Source organism: Cnephaeus nilssonii, assembly GCF_951640355.1.
Source record: "Cnephaeus nilssonii genome assembly, chromosome: 13".
Taxonomy (NCBI): Eukaryota; Metazoa; Chordata; class Mammalia; order Chiroptera; family Vespertilionidae; genus Cnephaeus; species Cnephaeus nilssonii.
The window spans coordinates 47,426,260-47,449,902 of NC_137084.1; the positions used below are offsets into that span (position 1 = coordinate 47,426,260).

General features: G+C 37.8%; 1 protein-coding gene across 3 annotated transcripts in view; it reads right to left on the reverse strand.

Moving 5' to 3' along the window:
- NARS2 (asparaginyl-tRNA synthetase 2, mitochondrial) overlaps window positions 1-23,643 on the reverse strand; it is a 127,518-nt gene that overhangs the window by 47,670 nt on the left and 56,205 nt on the right. For 2 of the 3 annotated variants that reach the window (XM_079787606.1, XM_079787604.1), the window contains exon 6: window positions 20,958-21,052. The exons of the other annotated variant lie outside the window; for it this stretch is intronic. In XM_079787606.1, coding sequence (XP_079643732.1) covers window positions 20,958-21,052 — 95 coding nt within the window. The remainder of the gene's footprint in view (window positions 1-20,957; window positions 21,053-23,643) is intronic. 3 annotated transcript variants of the gene reach the window in all.

Consider the following 23,643-nt stretch of genomic DNA (forward strand, 5'->3'; position numbering starts at 1 on the left):
TCTAAAATTTAAAAATTCTTCTTTACCATTACTGCTAAACATTTCTGCAAAATTAATTTTCTTTAGCATGTCCTAACTAGTTGATTTGATTTGCTTGAGGCCCAAGCAAAATTTAATCTTAATTATATAATGAAATCCAAAGTTTGATAGAGACTGACAAGAATCCTGCAAAAGGGAGTGCAGGGTTGGCTACTCTTCTCTGAGATGACATCTGAACTGGGGAACGACATCCCATCAAAGGAACACCAAGTGCACACACAGGTCCTGAGGCAGGAGAGAGCCTGACGTGTTAAAGAATAAAAGCAGCCCAGCAGTAAGATGGTGAGAGATGAGGTCAAAGACATGGGAAGGTAGCAGAACACATAGGGCCTTCCTTACAAGCCATAATAAAGAGTCTGTATTTTATTTGATATGCCTTAAAATATTCTCTCCCCTTGAAATATTTAACACTGTATTCGACTAGTTTGCCTCCTATATATCTGACGTCCATCCATCTCTGCATCCTTCTGCATTCTCCTCTAGCTGTTCATGAAATACTAGCATTTCTCAAAACGTGTCCTAGACCCTCTTCTTTTCTCAGTGTATATACAATCCCGAAATCCCTAATCACTCAATTAACTACCTATTGGCACACAATTCACCAATTTCTATCTCTGCCCAGACTTCTTCTCTCAGCTCCAGAGCATACATCCACCTGCTCAGCGGATCCTTTCACACATCACAAGCAGGACCCATGCCTCCCCCAACTCCCCACTCTGGCTTCATCTTCCTCCAACCTTCCTAGGTCTTTAATAGCACCATATACTACTGTTCATAGCACTTTTCAAAATGAAAAAAATTGACATCTATAAATGTGATTAGACTGTAAATTTCATAAGCGACCTTACCTGGTTTTTGGTTCATTATAGTGTCCTCAGTCTCAACCCAAACCCAGTGCCTAACACACACTAGATATTTTAGATTTGTCAAATAAGCAAATAAGTCATTTTTCTATAAAATATGCTGATCCCCAAAATGAATATCTGAAACAGTGTTGGGATAGGGGTGAAGACAGAGGAGTAAGAAGAGGAAGATGGTAAACAGAATATCAATTACTAAGCAAAAAATTCTGCTATCCTCTGAAATAATACTTCACAGAAGGCACTAGGAGATAACAGAATCAGTTTTTGGAAAAGTGACTATCCACACATCAGTTTTTAATGTGTGGGCAACAAATAATCTTTGAAAAGGACTAGATCAGGTGAACCTCTCTAATTAGCAAAGACTTTATTTTTTGAGAAACTACAATATTGCTACATGAAAAAAACTACCCTGTCTCATTCTATGCACACAGCAGCACCTGATTTCTTTGGCTTTTCCATAGTGGACACTAGCAAGTTAGAACAATCATGGGCATTTTTATCATTCCTGCAATGATGGGCCCTTCAGAGGACTACTAATTGGTATGAGGTCTTAGAAAATAACATTTTCTTAAGGTTCACAATTTGTTATTCTTTCTCACTGAGTATTTATCTTCATGTTTTAATAACACAAGAAAATCATCTTTACCAAAAAGATATACATTGTGTCAACTGCATCTACTCATGTGTAGGTCATCCCTCTTATATTTCTCACATTTAGCAGTCCTTGTACTGAGAACCACTGAGGAGAACAACACACAGTAATTTCATTTAATTAAGTGCACTACATGGTATTTACATGGTATGTAAGTCTACAGAGATTTCAAAGGTTACCTTTTCAGAGGCCTGATACTATTGAAGTAGATGAGTCATGATGGCTTTGAACTATCAACAATTTCCTAGGCTCAAGTCCTGTATACATCTGTACATAACCTCACTTTTTAAAGGTTATAGCAGTGATTAAACACTCTATATAGACCTAAATTGAAATCCTGGCTCCTCTACCTATAAACTAGCCAAGTTAACTTCTTTGAGACTAAATTTCCCCCTGTGAAAATCGGGTTAAGTACGCACATATCATAAGGTTATTATAAAGATGAAATAAAATATGTAAAAAGTTTAACCGAATACTAACTGTAAGTAAGTGTTCAACAAATGGGTAATAGTTGTTTGTTTTTGTCTCCTTCCTTTCCAAAGGTCTACAGTTCTCACTTGGTTGGTCTCAAGACCGCTTTATATTTTTAATTATTGCAGATCTCAAAAGAGATTTGTTTATGTAGGTTATATCTACCAATATTTACCATTAAAACGGATACATTTTAAAATGTTGTTTATTTTAAAACAATGTTGTCGTTTAAAAACAATGACAAACTCATCATATGTCAAAAAGAACATTTTAAAAATAAAAATTCATAAGAATGGTACTGTTTTACATTCTTGTAAATGTCTCATATCTGGCTTTACAGGAGACAGCTGGATTCGCATATCTCTTCTGCATTCAATCTGCTGTGCTATCACATGTCATGAAGACTTCAGAAAACTTCACTGAACATTTGTGAGAGAATGGAAGTAAAAAAGATAAATACTATCTTAGTATTATTATGCAAATAGTTTTATTCTCAAAGGATCCCCTGAAAGAATCCCAAGGGGCCCAAGGGAACCTCAGACCAAACTTTGAGAACCTCTACCATAGGCAATGGTTCTTAATGAGGAATATTAATTGCGGGCTTTACCTGTGGATACTTCTATTCAGATAATCTAGGGAGGGTCCCAGCCATTAGTATATTTAAAAGTTCCACAAGTAATCATTATGTGAACCCCTGATTAAGAACCAGTGCCCTAAAAAAGTTTAGAATCTATAATCAATATACTTTTTAAGAAGTTTCTTGATAATAATAATTATAAGAATAATAACAATAATGTGTGTTGGTGAAGATATGGAAAAACTCTGTGTACACTGCTGGTGGGAATGTAAAATTTTGCAGCTGCCTTGGCAAAGTTTGGTGATCCCTCAGAAAGTTAAACATAGAATTACCATATGATCCAGCAATTCCACTCCTGAGTATACACCCCAAAGAAATGAACACAGGTGTTCAAACAAAACCTTGCATGTAAATTTTTATAGCAGCATTATTCATAATAGCCAAAAAGTATAAATAACCCAAATGTTCATCAATGGATCACTGGATTAATGGATAAAATGTGGATATTATTCAGCCATAAAGAGGAAAGAAATACTAATATATTCTACAATATGGATGAACCTTGAAAGCATTATGCTCAATGAAAGAAGGCAGACACAAAAGACCACATATTGTATGATGTCATTTCTATGAAACTTCCAGAACAGGTAATTCTACAGAGACGGAAAGCAGAAGAGTGATTGCCAAGGGGTGGGGAGAAGGATGAATGGAGAGCGACTGCTTCAAGGATATGGGGTTTCTTTTTGGGTGATAAAAATGTTTTGAAACTAGAGAGTGGTGTTGATTGCACAATGTCACTAATAGTAAATTTCATGTTATATGTATTTTATCACAATAAAAAATTTTAAAGTTTATTGAAGCTAATTGTCCACCAGGCACTTTACACACATTTTATTTCATCCTTTGCTACCCTATGAGGCTGGCGATTTCACTTCACTGTAGAACTGAAGAAACTGAAGCTTAGACTGGTTAAGAAACTATTCCCGAGTAGCAGAGCAAAGCTGGCTTTAACCAAAGCAGTTTGACTCCATGGCCCACTTTCTGTTATGCTGCATGTATGCGCTCTCCAAATCTAACCAAGCACAGCACAACACAGCACACTACCACCTGTTCCAGAGAAGTTCTGTGCCCTTAATGACACTGTTACCCGGCTGGTTTTTTGCCCCGCTACACAACATGGTCATTCCAGTCTTGGTGGCTATTTCTGACACACCTTTCTTCCTTTGCTTGCTATCTCTGCAACTGCCACTCCCCATCATTACAACTGCTTTTTCTGTCTTATGCTTTTCTCTATCTATAGTCTCTTCTTAGTGGAGAGGGGATAGTCATTTACAAGCCTTACTGGTCAATCATGATACATTTTCATTCCATTATAGGTTACAAAAATGTTAACACATCCAAATATACTTTATAGCTCTTTTTGCTATTGGCACTTTTGCTCAGGCTCAGGGATTTACCAGCAAAGAACTGTTTTGTGGTATCCACCTACCCCGCTTCCTATAGCTGCTTTCAGGTCCAGAGCCATCGTGGAACACTGTGGACCCTGAAAGGTTGGATTTGAGTACCAGTAAAAGGAGGCTTTGTTATAAATGCTTACATGGTCTGGAGCAGTGGTTCTAGAACAGTGGTTCTCAACCTTTCTAATGCCACGACCCTTTAATACAGTTCCTCATGTTGTGGTGACCCCCAACCATAAAATAATTTTTGTTGCTACTTCATAACTGTAATTTTGCTACTGTTATGAATCGTAATGTAAATATCTGTGTTTTCCGATGGTCTTAGGCTCTACAGCAGCAGTTCTCAACCTGTGGGTCATGACCCACAGGTTGAGAACCGCTAGCAGGGTCACCTAAGACCATCGGAAAACACAGATATTTACATTACGATTCATAACAGTAGCAAAATTACAGTTATGAAGTAGCAACAAAAATTATTTTATGGTTGGGGGTCACCACAACATGAGGAACTATATTAAAGGGTCGTGGCATTAGAAAGGTTGAGAACCACTGTTCTAGAGATTTAGCATGAATTAGGACCACCTGCAGATTGTTAAAGCAGAGCTCACTGGACCCCATCTCAGAGTTTCTGCTTCAGCAGGTCTTGGGGAGCTTGAGAGTTTGTGTTTCTACAATTTCCAGGGATGCTGCTGGTCTAAGGACAACACTTTGAGACCCGCCAATCTCTAGAGTGGCTCCTCATCTTGGCTGCTTAGTAGATTTACCTATGGTACTTCAAAAAACAATCTTGATGTCCAGTCCCATCCCTAGACCAATTAAATCTATTTGAATTGAAATATGATGCATTTATATTTTTAAAAAGGCTCCTCAGAGCCCTGGCCAGGTGGCTCAGTTGGTTGGAGCATCGTCCTGTACACCAAAAGGCTGTGGGTTCGACCCCAGTCGAGGCACGTACAGGAGGCAACTAATCAATGTTTTTCTCTCACATCGATGTCTCTCTTTCTCTTCCTTCCTCTCTCTTTAAAATCAATAAACATATCTTTGGGTGAGGTTTATAAAATAGCTCCTCAGACATTCTAATGTACAGTCAGAGTTGAGAACCACTGGTCTAGACTAATTACCAATTATGATTGAAGTAAAAGGCACAAATAATTAACACAAAAGACGTTATTCCACAAAAAGAGTACTATGTAGCCCTAACCCCGTGGTCGGCAAACTGTGGCTCACGAGCCACATGCGGCTCTTTGGCCCCTAGAGTGTGGCTCTTCCATAAAATACCATGGCCTGGGCGAGTCTATTTTGAAGAAGTGGCGTTAGAAGAAGTTTAAGTTTAAAAAATTTGGCTCTCAAAAGAAATTTCAATCGTTGTACTGTTGATATTTGGCTCTGTTGACTAATGAGTTTGCCGACCACTGCCCTAACCGGTTTGGCTCAGTGGATAGAGCGTAGGCCTGCGGAGTCAATGGTCCCAGGTTCGATTTCGGTCAAGGGCATGTACCTTGGTTGCGGGCACATACCCAGTAGGGAGTGTGCAGGGTTTCTCTCTCATTGATGTTTCTAGCTCTCTATCCCTCTTCCTTCCTCTCTGTAAAAAATCAATGAAATATATTTTTAAAAAAGAGTACCATGTACCTAGGTGCTATACACACTGAATGAAATAAAAGAATTTCTAATATTCTTGATGAACTCCAAATCAGAGCTTAGTCCATAAACACGAAAGCACAGGGAACCATGGCAGACTAAAAACAAACAGAAGCAAGATGCTTTTAAAGGAGCATTTAGCCTATAAAAATAATGCAGAAAAATCTCTATTTCTCTGCACTCATTTTCCTTGAATTCTAGAAGAGGAGGAAGAGGAGGGGGATAGAGGAGGTAGAAGGAAGGTGGGGACAGAGGGAAGAGGGAGGAAAAGAAGAGGACAGACACACACAGAATAAAAAAGGCCTGTGCTCAGTAGCAAGTGTTTCACATATGTACCCAGTGATACATACAGGAATTTCACAGATGCTCTGTATACAACAGCAAAACGTGTGTGTGTGTGGGGGGGATATCCATCAGTAATAAAAAGGAATACTTGTGGCATACTCATACAAAGGGATACCCTAGAGTAGTAAAAATGAACAGACTATATACAACATGGATATAATTTAGGAATATAATGTTAAGTGAATAAACTACATATATACAGATGATGCCACTTATATAAAATTCAAAAGATTGTAAAACTGAACAATGTATTGTTTCTAAATACATACATATGTGATGAAACTATAAAGAAAAGGAATGATAAACACAAGCTAATGGCTAGGTCTCATGGGTAGGGAAGGGGATGTGATTAGAAAAGTACACACCAGAGATGAAAGAAATGAACCATTTTGGGGGGACGTAGGTGTTAATCTTTATACTTTACCTATATATCTATTTAAAAAGTTAATCATTTTGTATCTATGCAATATTTAGAAAGTAATAATAAAAAAAAGAGTCAAGATGGGCAAGGTAATGGAACACAATAAAAAAGTTAAGTAACAAAATTATTCTAAAAGCTAAGGGCAGGAATTGGCACCAGAAGAGTTCTTCAAGCTTCCTACCTTTTCCCTCTCTCTGACAGTCCACTCATATAATTCAGCAAAGGTTAGCCCATAATGAGCACCTACATAGGCCCAGAAACCTCCAAATAGCATTTGACATGAGGACTGCAGTGCTTTACAATCTGGGCAGAGGCCACCTAAATCTGCACTGTCCAGTACGGTAGCTACCAGCCACATGGGCTATTTAAATGTATACCAATTGAAGTTAAATACAATTAATAAAAATTCAGTTCCTCAGTCACACTAGTCCCATTCCAAGTGCTCAATAGTCACTTGCAGCTACTGGCTACCATACTGAACAGCATGGACACAGAACACTGCCATCACTGCAGAAAGTTCCACTGCACGGCACCGAAGTAGACTGAAGAAATCTCAGTAAGTACAGAAGATATCAACTGAAAATAATGTGTGTTCAGACAATGGGACATGAAGAAGAAAGATCAATGGGGGACAGAGCTGATGGGCACAGCTTCTGAATTTGTTCCAGTGCCTAGTCATACACATTCCATTTTCCCCACAGCTATTGCTCTACCACGCCAGGCCTCTGTGGCTCTCCTTCACTCTCTCACATCTGCTGCTTTATCAAACGAATCCCCACTTCTTCATGCTTGCAGGCATAGTTTCCCCTTTCTGATAAGACAGCTCTCTTTCTGAAAGGCATTGACGCACAACCCAACAATTTTAAAGTAAAACATGTTTCCAGCTTTTGTTAACTTTCCAACAATATGCATGCATGACTCTCAGAATCAGGCTTTTTTAGGCTCTTAACTCATCCCTGGGCAAACTATAAGCCATCTTATTCATCATGTTCTAACGACGAGGATGAACCAACTGTTCCCGAATGATCCTGGTTCCCTGAGAGGGAACATTCAAAACAGATACATGATGAAATGGGTAGTGCCTCCATCATTTGATATGCCTTCACTTATAAATATGCCTCTAAAGGCCACAAAGAAACAGTGTTATACAGATATTAAAAACAAATATTCTTCATGGCATGGATCATGGAATGATCTACACAACAGGTAGAAAAATTCTGGATTGAACTATTTGAGCAGTTATCCTCAAATTCCCAAGTCACACCAAAGCCTCAACAGCTATGTATGAAATACTACTATTCACAAATCAAACGTATATTTTGGCTATAAGGGGCATGCATGAAAAATTTTGAGATGATCCTTTATACAGTAGTCCCTAAAGTGTTGTCTGACTAGAGTTCAAATGTTCTCATTGAACCTCATGCTATCCTGCCCTGAAGCAGAATTAGGAAGAAGCACAGAATAATGACCCAGTTGAAGAAACCAAGTAAAAGTCACTAAATGATGTTCCAGATACAAAATCCTTTAGGTTTTAATCTTTATCTCACAATCTCTATCATAATTTATACACTAAATCTGCCTCTTAAATGTGAAATAAGGCTGGCTCAGGTTTTGCATATTCTCTAAATTATAGAGATTTATGTGACACACATCTATTTATCTGTCCTATGTATCTGTTTTAAATGGCAAAACATTGGTTTCAGTTTTTCAGTGTAGGGGTATAAAGTATATCAAAAGAAATAAAATTAATGTAAATATCAACCAATATATGTGACTAAGCTTATTTTTTACCAATTCCTACCGGTGAGAAAGAAACAAAAACTGTGGCTGAGTTTCTTTATTAGCAATTTCTTTGAGAGAGCAAAGATGAAATTTCCTTTTATTTTGTGTAAAAGAAAACAAATTTATTTTAGTAAAGTAAAATACACAGCAGTGCTTCAGTGATTTCTATAATGCATGCACACAGATTACAGGTGAATTTATTAAATTCTGATTTTTGTTTAAAGAAACTAAATTTTCTAAATTCATGCAAAGAGGAATTCATAGCAACAACATGGAATGTAAAATTAAATTTTACTTTCATATATAAGGGTACTTTAAAATATCTAAATAGACCCAATATAATATTATTCCAAGTTTGTTAATGCCATTTTCTATGGAGATTTTTCTCTTAACTGGAATAGATAGATGAAATAAGTCAACAGCACAGAAGTAATTCAAGGCCATAGATCATAGTAGTCAAGAAGAAATAGAGAGAGCAGCTATCTGTCTTTATCTTACAATTAGAGGCCCTGTGCACGAAATTTGTGCACGGGGTAGGGGGGGTCCCCCAGCCCAGCCTGTACCCTCTCCAATCTGGGATATCCCTCTCACAATCCAGGACTGCTAGCTCCCAACCGCTCGCCTGCCTGCCTGCCTGCCTGCCTGCCTACCTGCCTGCCTGCCTGCCTGCCTGCCTGATTGCCCCTAACTGCTTCTGCCTGCCAGCCTGATCATCCCCTAACCACTACCCTGCCAGCCTGATTGACGCCTAACTGCCCTCCCCTGCTGGCCTGATTGCCTCTAACTGCCCTCCCCTGCCAGCCTGGTAACCCCTAATTGCCCTCCCCTGCTGGCCTGGTCACCCCCAACTGCCCTCCCTTGCCAGCCTGGTCGCCCCTAAATGCCCTCCCCTGCTTGCTGGCCCGGTCACCTCAAACTGCCCTCCCCAGCCGGCCTGGTCACCCCTAATTGTCCTCCCCTACAGGCCTGGTCATCCCCAACTGCCCTTCCCTGCTGGCCCGGTCACCCCAAACTGCCCTCCCCAGCCGGCCTGGTTGCCCCTAATTGTCCTCCCCTACAGGCCTGGTCATCCCCAACTGCCCTCCCCTGCTGGCCTGGTCACCCCTAACTGCCCTCCCCTGCCGGCCTGGTCACCCCCAACTGTCCTCCCCTGCAGGCCTAGTCCCCCCCAACTGCCCTCCCCTATAGGCCTGGTCCTCCCCAACTGCCCTCCCCTGCGGCCTGGTCCCCTCCAACTGCCCCCCCCCACTGCAGGCCCCTAAGTGCCCTCCTCTGTAGGCCTGGTCACCCCTAACTGCCCTCTCCTGCAGGCCTGGTCACCTCTAACTGCCCTCCCCTGCAGGCCTGATCGCCCACAACTGCCCTCCCTTGCAGGCCTGGTCCCTCTCAACTGCCCTCCCCTGCCGGCCATCTTGTGGTGGCCATCTTCTGTCCACATGGGGGCAGCCATCTTGTGTGTTGGAGTGATGGTCAATTTGCATATTACCTCTTTATTAGAGAGGATTATCATTATTTACCATGAAGTCACATTTTATCTCTTCATTCAACAAATATTTATTAAACCCCTAACCACTATGGAAAATATAGACAGAAATAAATCAGGCATAGTTTTAACTTTAAGGAGCTTTATTGACTAGTAGGGGAGATAATAGGCCTAAGTGTACAAGCTACAATTATAACATTGCTAGGAAAAAATTAGGAGAACAATTTTGCAACCTTTTGAATATGACACAAAGATCACAAATCACATAAGAAAACAATGGATAAAGTATATGCTAACAAAGTTAAAAACTCCAGTCTTCAAAAGACAGCACTGAAGAGATGGAAAAGAAAGGCAGCACTGGGAGAAAATATTTATAACACATATATCTGATAAAGTATCCAGAAAATAGAAAGAACTCTTAAAACTCAATAATAGTAAGATAAAAAACCTATAGGTAAAAGAATTGAAAAGATAGTTCATAAAAGATATAAGAATGGCCAATATGCATAAGAAAAAAGTTTAACAATATTAGTTTTCACAGAAATACAAATTAAAACCATAATGAGCTATCATGTACTTACCAGAATAACTAAAAAAATACCTGACAACACTAATTTTTGTCAAAGATGTGGAGCAAATGGAACACTTGTCTATTGCTGGTGGGTATATAAATAGCATAGATACCTCATTGTCAACATAATTAACCACAGCTCTGAGCAGATTATGACCTAATCTGCTCTCATCGTTTATTTCTGATTTAATCTTCACATTCTTACAGGTATCTTATTTCTGTATCCCAATCCCTTCCTTTGTTCCAGCTTTAATTTTACGTTCTCACCTATCTTTTGAGTCCTGAATCCTGGCAGACTCACTATTTGTCCCAATTCTCTGCTTTGGGTAAACCACAGGTCTGCTATTGCTGTAAAACAACTTTATTACTGTCAGCTGTTCTTCCTGAGTATACCACCTTGCCTTCTTTCTTTAGCTAGTCCTTTATAATCACCTTGGGCTCTCCAGGTCCCAGTTGTAATCAATACCATCACCATAGCGCTTACTCTTTCATGTGAAACTGTGATAAACACTGGGCTTTACATAGTTTCTAATGTTCACAACAGCTCTGCAAGTGGCCATTATAATTTATCTTTATAGTTAGGAAGTGGAGGCTCAGACATTATGCTTATAAAACTAGTATGTAAAGAAGCTGGAATTCCAATTTATGTCTCTCTGACTATATTTCCTTCAATTAACAGAACCATTCACTTGGACAAATTCAGTACTTCTGGCAGGAATAACTTTATCCTACTAGCCACTTAACTCTGTAACAGCACTGGTGAACTTTATATATCAATAGATGGGGCTTTCCATACTTTAACATCCTCCTTGGTGTCCAACACAGTCACATACCATACAAATGAACACTAAAATTATTGCTGAATTAATAAGCACCATAGTTATTTTTAGGAAGAAGAAGAAAACAAACCAGGGGAAAACAACAATAGCCAAAATGACATAAATTCTCTTTGTTCCGAACACAACCAAAATTCTGCAAACATGTAACAAACTCAGACTCCCCACTTCTAAAAAACTAATTAAAACACCAGAGTAAAATAGATTTGGATAAGGTTAGACAGTAACTGAAAGAAATAACATCAGTTTTGCTTTTTGTAGCTTCAATTACTATCCATATTGGTCCAATTACTAAGGATTAATTTGATGTCTCACTATAGTAACCTGCATTTGCTTGTAGACAATGCCAACAGGCATTGCATTTCATGCAAAATGAGTTCTATTTGTATCACTACTCAAAGGATTAATTGGGAATTTAAAAAAACCTTATGTGAAACTTTCTTATTCCAAAGACAGTCAACCCTTCAGATATTGTTTGCTTAGCCAGACCTCAGCAACTTAGATAATAGAAGGATGAGGCTCTTTTCCCACATACTTAAAGTGGGGGGGGGGGGGGGGGGGGGGAGGCGGCAGGTTAGTCATCTCCCTCACCAAGGAATGCAATGCTAGCAATGGGTAGAGAACCCGATGTTTACAATTCTAAGGTAGAATGCATATACTGTAGAGTTAGAAACATTTGACATTAAATTATACAGAGACACTAAATCACCATGCAAACAATGTATAACCTAACTAGCATTTAAAGAAAAGTAAATTAATATCACTCAAGTTAGTTAAAATAGTAAATTAAGCACAGATGTTTATATTCATTCTTTCCTGAGAAAGAATGAATATAAACATCTTTCCTATATAATAAAAGCCCAGCGATCGAATGGTGAACGACGGGTCAACTAGTCGCTATGATGTACACTGACCACCAGGGGCAGATACTCAACACAGGAGCTGTCCCCTGGTGGTCAGTGTGCTCCTACAGTGCAGCCACTCAGAGGGCAGGTCCACAGCCGCTTGGCTGACTGGTATGAGTGGTGCTCCCACAGAGGGCCAATCCCTGCAGGCCACGCCCCCCACCAGTGCATGAATCCTGTGCACTGGGTCTCTAGTCTTAACATAATAACAATAAAATTAAAAAAAAAGAAACAGGAAAGGGGCCTTCAGTGGACAAGAGATCTCAAGAAATCTTTGGAGATGGCTGAGAAAACAGATGGCTGAGTAATGACCAATGTGTCAAAGCCTGGAAGCCACTATTTGAAATACAGAGTATGCTGTAGCAGAAAGGAAGTGACCTGAACACAGAATCTTGGTAAGGCTGGGGATGGGGGGAATAGAGATTCATGGAGAGTTTGCATACCTAACTGACAATGCTCCCCTCGCTCCTGCCAGAATGGCTGGAAATCAGATGTCCCTACCAACCAGGGAATAGGAGGTATTTCTCTAAAGCAGTGGTCTGCAGCAGCATCCCTGGTAGTTTTGCTATGACACACTGCTGGGCCCCACTCCCACTGTTTCTGATTTCAGTAGTGTTTGTTGGGGGCTGGGGAGGGAGGGGGATGGGAAGGAATTTCTTTTTGAATTAGAAATTCAAATGGGTAGGAATTTCTTTTTGAATTAGATAGTGGTGATGGTTGCACAACTTTCTGTCTATAGTAAATACTACTGAATTGTACATTTTTAAAGGGTGAATTTTATGGTATGTGAGTTAGAGCTCAATAAAGTTATTCTTAAAAATCATTTATTCATTTGCACACAGGACTCTCACAGAAGCCCACCACAAAGATTTGAATCATCAAATCATGTCTCCCCTTTGTCTTACCTATGCTAAACATATTCAGTTTCTTTACCCATTTCTTTTAGCCATGACATCCAGATCCCTCTTATCCTGGTTGTTTTCAGACAGAATATAAACTGACAACTGTTTCATACAACGTCTAATAAAATATTCTAAGTATTTAGAAGCGGACAAGGAACAGGACAGAGAAACTAGAGTTTTCTGGCTTGTGATAATTTGGCTAAGTATAATTCATTCAAGGATAACATATCAAACATAACATGAAAGTACCAAAAGACATCACATAGCCAAATAAATATAGATAATGTACTGGGGTAACTAAAAGATTATACACTATGAAATGCTCTATAACAAGCATGTCAAACTCAAAGGCTAACACGGGCCAAATAACCAAGGCATGTGGCCCACGGTCTGCGAGTTTGACATGCTTGCTCTATAACAATGGGGAGAAAAAGTACTAACTGGGTTTCTATTATTCCAAGAATAGAACCAAATATTAACAGCCAGTAGTCATGAAATATGAATGACATTTTAAAATGCACTCTCATGTAACCATTCTACTGATAAAGTTACCTCTAAATTCAATTCAACCTAGACAAGGGGAAATTCCCTTGCCATATGCTCTTCTTGCCCTCAGGACAATCTTTTCTTTTTTTATAATAGCTAATACATATTTCTAATTTCTTATTTACTGCCTACTTTGCTCATTAGAGTCATGAAGTTTGGGATCTTATCTGTCTTGTTTATCTCTGTATCCCAGCACCTAACCTAGTGTTTGGTACACGGCTGGCTCTCAACAAATACTAAATTGAATTGAGATTGATTTCTGAGCTCTGAATCAGTCATGTGGTAGTAGTTGAAACTAAGAAGACAAAGAGGAACAAAATACAGTTTGAGGAATTTATAGGCTAATGGGAAGATAAGCAAAAAACAAAAAACAAAAGAAACCCACCCCAAAACCTCCAGATAATGTCAATATTTTTTTATAAATTGATAGAAACCAATTTCCAGGTGTTTAAGTATTTATTCTGTATTAAGTTAACAGATTTACAAAATTAAATAAAATTCCTTAAATTCAAAAGCTGAGAATCTACGCTATAGAAAGAAAAAAAAAATAAATGATTCCAAAATAGATATAAAATAGATAAAAAAATAGTTACAAAATAGATAAAGTAACCTGGACATATAGAACAAGGGCATTTAACAAGAAAGACATGCTGCTGGTGTGGATTCTCTGGGTGAGGTCATTTTTAAGCTGAGTTTAGATTGATGGGCAGGGGTTAGCCAGACAAAGGTACAGGAAAGATGTTCTAGGTAAAAAAAAAACAACACATGCAAAAGACCACAAAAATGTGAAACAGGATGATGTGATCAGAATATTTTAGGCAGTTTTGGATAGCTGAAGCAAAGGGAAGAGGAAGCAAATGACTGAAGAAATGCAAAGGGTGTGTAAAAAGAATTTGGAATGATATCCACATAGCTGCTTTGACAAAAGGATGATAATGCATTTCCTAGATAGGGAATTCAGAAGGAATATAAACAGATTTAGAGAACATGATGATGAATTTAGTTTTGAACATGTTGAGGTGTTTATACAATAGCCAATTGGAAAAGACAGGTGGGAGCTGAGCAGAGATTCCATGTTAGCCACATGAACTTCAGAACAGTATTCTTTACCATCACCTTCTATTCATCTAGGTTTTTTTACTCTAGTACTTCCATGCCAACAATCTAATTCCTCATTAAGACCTCTAATTCTTTAACTTCACCACTTTTTCCATCATCACCCTTTACTACTACTTCCTCACTTTGTTCCTGACCAAAGCATAGATTCCTTGATCTATCATTATAAGCTTCTGTACCTATCTGCTTCCAGCAGATTTACTTGGCAATACCCAACTCTTGTTTAAACCAAATATTCACATTCTCTGTATTGTATACCAAGTAAGCTAAATATTCCTACTAAAAAGCCTCTGCACTTGCTGCTCAATTTGCCTACCTATATCATATAAATAATGAAATTGGTAAGGTGATAATGAATAAAGTTCCTGAGTCATACCAGTAGTCTACTAATTCATATTTCTATCTAAATAGGGTTAAATTTTAACATAAACAATATACTAAAAGAAATCTCTGTGTTTTCAAGGTCCCATCTTCAAGAAAACAGCATAAAGAACCATCAGTTTTCACACATTCAGGAAACAAGAAGATAATTAAAGATCTCAAAATTTGATGGTGATATCATTTCTAAAAAATAGAGCAAAAGGAGTGATTAACCTTAACGTAATTCCTGTTGTGGGCTCAACTTTAGAGGAGAAAAGGCAAAGCAAAATTTTAGAATAATAATTTGTGCTTTACAAGTCAATTTAATGATATTACTGAATATCTATTCTTAGTAGATATAGCTATTTAGAATATTTATAATCTGTGACAGACATATATGAAAAGAACTACAAACTGGCTAACTGTTAAAAACAAGAGGAACTCTTTTTCCTTTAGGACAGAAAGTAGGTAAGTACTATAAGAGAACAGAAAAAGAGAAAAATAATTTCTATTGAGAGAAAAAAAGGAAGGAGTCAAGAAGCAGGTAATATTTCAGCTGAGCCTTGAGGAATGAGTTATGGAAAAAGGTGTCTAATGTTATAGGGAGGAACACTGGAAACACAGAAGTACATGAAAATGAATGGCATGGATAAAATAGCCACAGTCAAAAAGATTTCGAAAATCAGTGAGTATAAATTAACAAAGTTCAGATAAACATCTAAATATCAAGTGGGTGAAGGATGAAAAACTCTTATGGGACAGGAAGACAGTTTCATACCCAGTTACAAGGGTACCTCAGTTTGACTCAGGTTCACATGCTGACTTTCTGACCACAAACACGGAAAGGATGGGCATCCTGAATATGAGTATTGTTTGGCTTCTGAGCTCAGCATCTGGGTTATCAGATGAGATAACCTAGGGGGATGAGTTCAGAATTGCTCACATCAAGCACAAAGCAACCAGTTAATCAACCTGGAATGAAATCAACTCAATGTCCGAACTGATTCCACACCCCTTGCCCCAAATGGAAGTACATGTAGCTAATTTTTTCTCATTATAAAAGTAATAAACACTAGTTTTTCATATCTGAAAGACAAGTTTAAGAAAGAAAATAAAAATTAGTAGAGTTAGCCATTGCTTACAAGTTGAAATATGGTGATTTTTCTAGACTTCTTCCTACTTATACATACACACATATTGTAAAAAACTGAAATTACATTCTACTTTCTTTTTCATAACCACTTTTTTTTTGCTTCTTTTAACAACATGATGTAAAGTTTTATCATCAGTTTTAATGGCTGTATAGTAGATCGTTGTTTGGTTGAATCATCATTAACCCTTAGTTTATTGCCAGGGTCCATATGTCCAGTTTTAATTTTGAGTTTCTTTGTTGAGCAAGTCATGAAAAACAAGAAAAGACTTAGAAACTGTTACAAACTAGGAGAGAGGGGGGAAACATGACAACTAAATGTAATGTGGGACCCTGAGTTGGATCTGGAAATGAAAAAAGGCATTGATGGGAAACTGGTGAATTACAGATTACATAGTTAATAGTAATGTACTAACACTGGTTCTCAGTTTTGTCAAATGCACCATGGTAATGTAAGATGTTACCAATGGGGGAAACTGGGTGAGAAGTATAAAAAAAAGTCTGCACTATCTTTGCAACTTCCCTATATTTAAAAATTGTTCAAAAATAGAAATTCTTATTTAAAAACAAAATTAACCTTTAAAATGGAGCCATAAACCCACCAAACCGACATAGATATCCTTTTGGAAAATGTTAACCTTCTAAATTTAACTACCATTTATTCCATTTTAAAAGTCTGTTAAATAAAGTTTAAAAACAAAGCTGAGGGAAAGAAAACTAACAATTTCTTATTGGAGACTAAATCATGCATTAATCTGAAACATGATGTACTGTATATTAATAGTCCTAGAACTATGCATATTAAACTAGGAACATTTAACTGACATTATTAGAAATACTCCATAATACATTAAAAAATACAAAACCTCATCCTGCCAATTTAATATTCTGTCAAGTTTCACTGTACACTGTGTTCTGTGGTTCACTACACTTTACTGGGAAAGAGGGAACATATTTAATCCACTAGTGATATTATAATAGAGAAACCAATGTTTCATAAATGTACACCTTTCATGTATATGACACTTCTGAGGGGAAGATACTTTGCCTCTAACTCGATAGATAAAACAAATGAATACTGAAAGGCTGTTAAGAAAGGTTATCCAAAACTTGGGTATAAGGCCAAAAGTTGCACAGCATGTCCTTTCAATGGGACACAAACCCACTCAGAGGTTATTTAATTACTTAGGGGAAGGTACTTTGCTCAATTATTTTATTTACTTCTAGAGGCCTGGTGCACAAATTCGTGCACAGGTGGGGTCCCTCAGCCTGGCCGGCGATTGGGGCCTATGGGGGGGGGGGGGCAGCTGGCAGGGAGGAGGGACTGTGGGGGGAGAAATGGGGCCGTGGGAGGTTGGCTCTGGGAGCACACTGACAACCAGGGGGCAGCTCCTGCATTGAGCGTCTGCCCCCTGGTGGTCAGTGCACATCATAGCGACTGGTCAACCGGTCGTTCCAGTCATTCTGCCACAACAGTAGCAGATTGAATTAAATACCCAGATTAACTAAAATTATAAGTTAACTTATAGATTTTGTCCAGTAAAATTGTAAATAATTTCTGTCAGGTATAAGACAAACTTCCAAAGGTCAGGGTTTATTGGTCTGTGGGATATTAGCCAGTTTTTAACTAACCAGGCAATCTTATTTTTAAAATTCCTTTATTAAATTATCTATGAATACACAGCTCTTCAAGTGCTCTTTGAACTAGCTTTACTATTTTACTTTTCCCTCAGTAATTAATGAATTGAATAAAATATTTGATACATGTTAACTTTGTATTTATACTAGAGGCCCAATGCACGAAATTCATGCAAGAGTAGGTCTTCTTTCCCCCGGCTGCCAGCACCGACTTCCTTCTGGTACCCAGGACCTGGGCTTCCCTTGCAACCCCGGCTTCATCTGGAAGGACATCTGGTCTAATTAGCATATTATCCTTTTATTATTACAGATGAGTCCTATTTTATTTTTTAAAACTATACTTCGGCAGGAATAAGAAAATGGTCAATTACTGGAGGCAAGGATAAATAATGAAGTAAAGACAATATTTTCGATAAGTGATGCTGGGAAAACTGGACAGATACATGAAAAAAATGAAACTGGACCACTTTCTTAGACATACAAAAATAAACTCAAAATGAAGACTTAAATGTGAGATCTGAAACCACAAAACTCCTGAAAGAAAACATAGGCAGTAAACCCTCTAACATCACTCTTAGCAATAACTTTTTGGATATGTCTTCTTGAGCAGAGAAAACAAAAGAAAAATAAACAAATGGGACTATATCAAACTAAAATGATTCTGCACAGTGAAAGAAACCATCAACAAAACAAAAAAAACATCCTACTGAATGGGAGAAAATATTTGCCAATGATACACCTGATGAGCAGTTAATATCCAAAATATAGAAAGAACTCAGACAGCTAACACACACAAAAGAATCCATACCTGCCCTAACCGGTTTGGCTCAGTGGATAGAGCGTCGGCCTGCGGACTGAAAGGTCCCAGGTTCGATTCCGGTCAAGGGCATGTACCTTGGTTGCAGGCATATCCCCAGTAGGAGGTGTGCAGGAGGCAGCTGATCGATGTTTCTAACTCTCTCTCTCTCTCTCTTCCTCTCTGTAAAAAAAATCAATAAAATATATTTAAAAAAAGAAAAAAAGAATCCACACCCAAAGCAACAATAAAAACGAAATGATCTGATTAAAAAATAGGCAGAGGAACTGAATAGACATTTCTCCAAAGAGAAGATACAGATGACCAATAGACATATGAAAAGATGCTCAACATCACTAGTCATCAAGAAATGCAAACTAAAACCACAATGAGATATAACCTCACATCTGTCAGAATGGCTATCATCAATAAATCAACAAGTATTAGAAAGGGAACCCTTGGACACTGTTGGTGGGGTTGTAAATTAGTGCAGCCACTATGGAAAACAGTATGGAGATCCCTTGAAAAATTAAAAACAGACCTGTCATTTGACCCAGCAATTACACAGATGGGTATTTATCCAAAGAAAACAAAACACTAATTTGAAAAGATATTTGTACCCCTATGTTCATTACAGCATTACTAGTAATAGCCAAGATATGGAATCAATATAGCTGTCCATCCAGAGATGAATGGATAAATAAGAGGTGGTATATACTATTAATATATACAATGAAATATTACTCAGCAATAAAAAAGAATAAAATATTGCCTTTTAGGACAACATGGACAGACCTAGAGGATACTATGCTAAGTGAAATAAGTCAAAAAGAGAAAGACAAATACTGTATGATTTCACTTTTATATGGAATCTAAAAAACACACAAAACAAATAAACAAAACAGAATCACACTTATAGATGTTCTTTTTATTTTGGCTGATGGTTGCTAAAGAGGGTGCTGATAATGAAAATAGAATTAAAAAATTAAAATTTCAAAATATTACACTTTGACAGGTTTAAGTTACTTTCCATGACATTCCTGACAAGACCTTTCCCACATACAGCTCTGCAGATCCTACAATCTTACGGGGCCGTATGATGATAGTTTTTCTGTACAGTATTCTAATAATATTGTCTATTATTTGAATATTTGAATTGTTTCTGCCTCAAAGATAAATCAGAAAAGAATCTAAGTAAAGTACATGGTATTTTCAAGACCATCTTTATTCCACCACTGACTTTCCATCCTGACAATAAAGTATGTAACAAGATAAACATGAACACTATTCTATTATATATCCCCTGAGTTTCCCCACCTGTACATTTTAAGAACAATGGGAAACACATAAAGATTCCCTTGTTTTCACTGGAGCCATTTCTTCAGTCTGCGGGCCTATGCTCTATCCACTGAACCAAACCAGCTAGGGCTTCAAGAGATTTAAAAAAAAATGTTTTTTATTGATTTCAGAGAGGAAAGAGGGATATAAACATCAATAAGAGAGAATCATTGACCAGATGCCTCCTGTACGCTCCCTACTGGAGATTGTGCCTGAAACCAGGAATGTGCCCTGACCTGGCATCGAACCGTGACCTCCTGGTTCAATGGTTGATGTTCAACCACTGACCCACAGTGGTCAGGCTCTTCAAGATATTTTTGAGCCTCAATCTCTATATGAGAAAACAAAGATATATAAAAGAAACCCAGTACTTGTTAAATCAGCATTAAGAAATTATGCAGAGAATCACAGAATATAAGATTTAGACAGGACTTTAAAAATCTGTTCAATCCTGTTTTAAGGAAAAGCAAAGTTGGGCTGAAAGGAGTATAGTGATTTTCCAGATTTGAGAATCGCTAAAATTAATATGACCTGCCCTTCTAAGACTTTCTAATTTGTCACATGTCTCTCAGAATGGTTTTGTGGGTTAATTTCCTTATTAAGCCAATTACTAAACTAATTATTAAAAATATTTTTCTTCTATTTGTTTCAAGTACCTTTGTTTTTTTAATGAAATGGGTTATTTCCTGGTTGAGGTGGGAATTATAACTTTATTTTCATAATATGATTAATTATATTTAAATTTTCACTATTTTATTTTTTATTATTTTTTTTAATTTTCACTATTTTAAAAAAAGATTGGTAAAATCTTAAAAAATCACAACTTCATATTTCTAGTGCTACATTTTTCACTAAAAACAAAAGTCTAGACTAACGTGATTTTGTTTTGTTTTGTTTTTAGTAAGAAACTTGGATATTGTCATGTCATTCCAAATGTACTTTTGGTGAATCCAAGTGGAGTAATTTCAATTTTTAGGTTTTAACATTGGGAAAGAAAGCATTATTTCACTCCCACCCAACCCATAATCAGTAGTCCATTAAAACAAAAGAGAAAAGAAAATTCTGTACCCTGACATCACTTCTAGGTGAAGTTGTCCCGAGACAGTTAAGAAAGCAGGAACATCAAAAAAATTCTCTTCAGGTACCTTTATTTTGCTTGAAGGCTGCAAATGAAAACACAAGCCACAAAAAGCTATTACATGCTTTGCTCTGATTTTCACACTTACACATGTGCCACAACTAAAAATCATAACACAATTAAACAATGTGAGGCCAGGTCATGCTCATAAAAATAAAGACCGTTCTCAGTATACACCTAACAGAGAAAATGTCTGCTTGGGAAATGCTTAAGTCAATGAAGTTTACTCCATATTTTCAAAACACAATAACCAAAGGACAAAGTACTTTTGTCACAAAATAAACTTCTAAGAAGTGTTGCTGATTGAGGGTCAAACCAAGGCAAGATATTCTGAATTAAAATTTTTTAATGTGAATAATTATAGAATCTCTTAAAATTTTGATCTATGATTAAGATTTAATTTTTTAAGGGGATGGCCTCTAGAACTGTTATTATTAAATTATTAATGATAATGCTCTTAATACAGATTTTAATAAACACATTACAAACTTTTAAATACATTATTTCATTTAATTTTCTCCACTACTTAGAGGTAAGAAGAGCAGGACCCTATCTTTAAAAGACATGATAAATAATTAGATTTAAAAATATGTAGGGTCATTATTCCATTTGAAATGGGTAGCAAACAAGCTAGCCAACGTTTATAACAGTCAAGGTAAAAAAATTAGAGTTCAAACACAATTTAAATAGTATAATCAACAAAGCTTCTGGATCAAGTTATGACTATTACACCTAATTTTTTGGAAAGAAGCTAACTAATTTACCAACCTTTGTATTTCAAATTGTGCATTTATTTGAAAATGTTATATTGCAATGGTGCAGTTACTATAAAAGTGTAATCAAGTCAATTTTAAATATACAATAGAGAATGGAAGACTCCTTTTAAGAGAATTATAGAAACACATGGAATGAAGGTATCTTATTCAATCCCACTGGTTGTTCTAAAAATACTACATGTCATGTATAGGTATGAATGTGTATTAATGAGAAATCTAGTGTAAAAATTACCAATTGAAATCATTCCCTTATTCTGTAGTTGAAATCATTCCCTATTATTTTTCAATCCTACTTTGATATTGGTTTTAAATATCCTATCATTGATTTTTAAATAATGATAATATAATGATATTAAATGTATCAAATTTTATATACTTTTTCTAATATTTATCAGTTACTTTTTATTAAATTTATTGGGGTGATATTGGTTAATAAAATTATATAGGTTTCAAGTATACTATTTGTTGTTAATCCTCATTTGAGAATATTTTCCCATTGATCTTTTTTTTTTTTTAAGAGAGAGTGGAAGAGGGGGGGGAGAGACAGAGAGAGAAACATCGATGTGAGAGAGACACATCAACTGGTTGCCTCCCACACGCACCCCCGCCTGAGCCTGCAACCGAGGTACGTGCCCTTACCAGAATCAAACCTGGGACCTTTCAGTCTGCAGACTAATGCTCTATCCACTGAGCCAAACCAGCAAGGGCTATTGTTGCTTTTTAAAAAATCCATCTTTAAATCCCATCATCACTGAAAGAATATTGTTTCCAAGGACTTAAATACTCAAAACTAAACTATTTGACCTAACATGTGTTAGGATTTCAAAAAAAGGTATGTTCTCTGATATTTCTTCACTATTTACTAATAATTATTTTTCAAATAAGGCCACACACACACACACACACACACACACACACATGTATATATATATCTATATATGTGTGTGTGTATATATATATGCATATATATATATATATATACACACACACACACACATATACATATATAATTATACTTTCTCCTTTCCTTCATCTCTTTAGCCTATAATTTGTATCAAAATTTTATTCCAATTTCTCTTTTATTGTAGACCAGAGGCCCGGTGCACGAAATCGTGCACAGGTGGGGTCCCTCGGCCTTGCTGGCGATTGGGGCCGATCGGGGCTGGCCAGCCAGGGGGAAAGGACCGCGGGAGGTTGGCTGGCCACAGGAGGTTGGCTGTGGGAGCACACTGACCACCAGGGGGCAGCTCCTGCATTGAGCATCTGTCCCCTGGTGGTCTGCATGGCATAGTGACCAGTTGACCATTTGTTCAGTCTACTGGTCACAACAGTTGCTTAGGCTTTTATATATATAGACTAGAGGCCAGGTGCACGAATTCGTGCATGGGTGGGGCCCCTCTGGGTGGCCTGCGGGGATTAGGCGGAAACCTGCAGTCCAATGCCGCCTGCAGGTTTTACCTGCCGCTCCTGCTCATCCCAGCCCCACTGCCTGGCAAGGATTCACACCCAATCAGTCCAGATAGAGATAGGCTCGCCAGCCATGAGATCTGCGTCTAGCACCCTCCTGAGGGGAATGGCCTGTGGGATCAGGCTGAAACCGGCTCTCTGACATCCCCTGAGGGATCCTGGATTGCGAGAGGGCACAGGCCAGGCTGAGGAACCCCACTGGTGCACGATCGGGCCGGGGAGGGACCATGGGAGGGCTCTAGGGCGTGTCTCGCCCATCTCGCCCAGTCCTGATTGGGCCGATTGGGGCCGGCTGGGAGGGATGCGGGAGGTTGGCCAACTGGGGAGGGGAGGGACCAGGAAAGGGCTCCAGGGCTTATCTGGCCCATCTCGC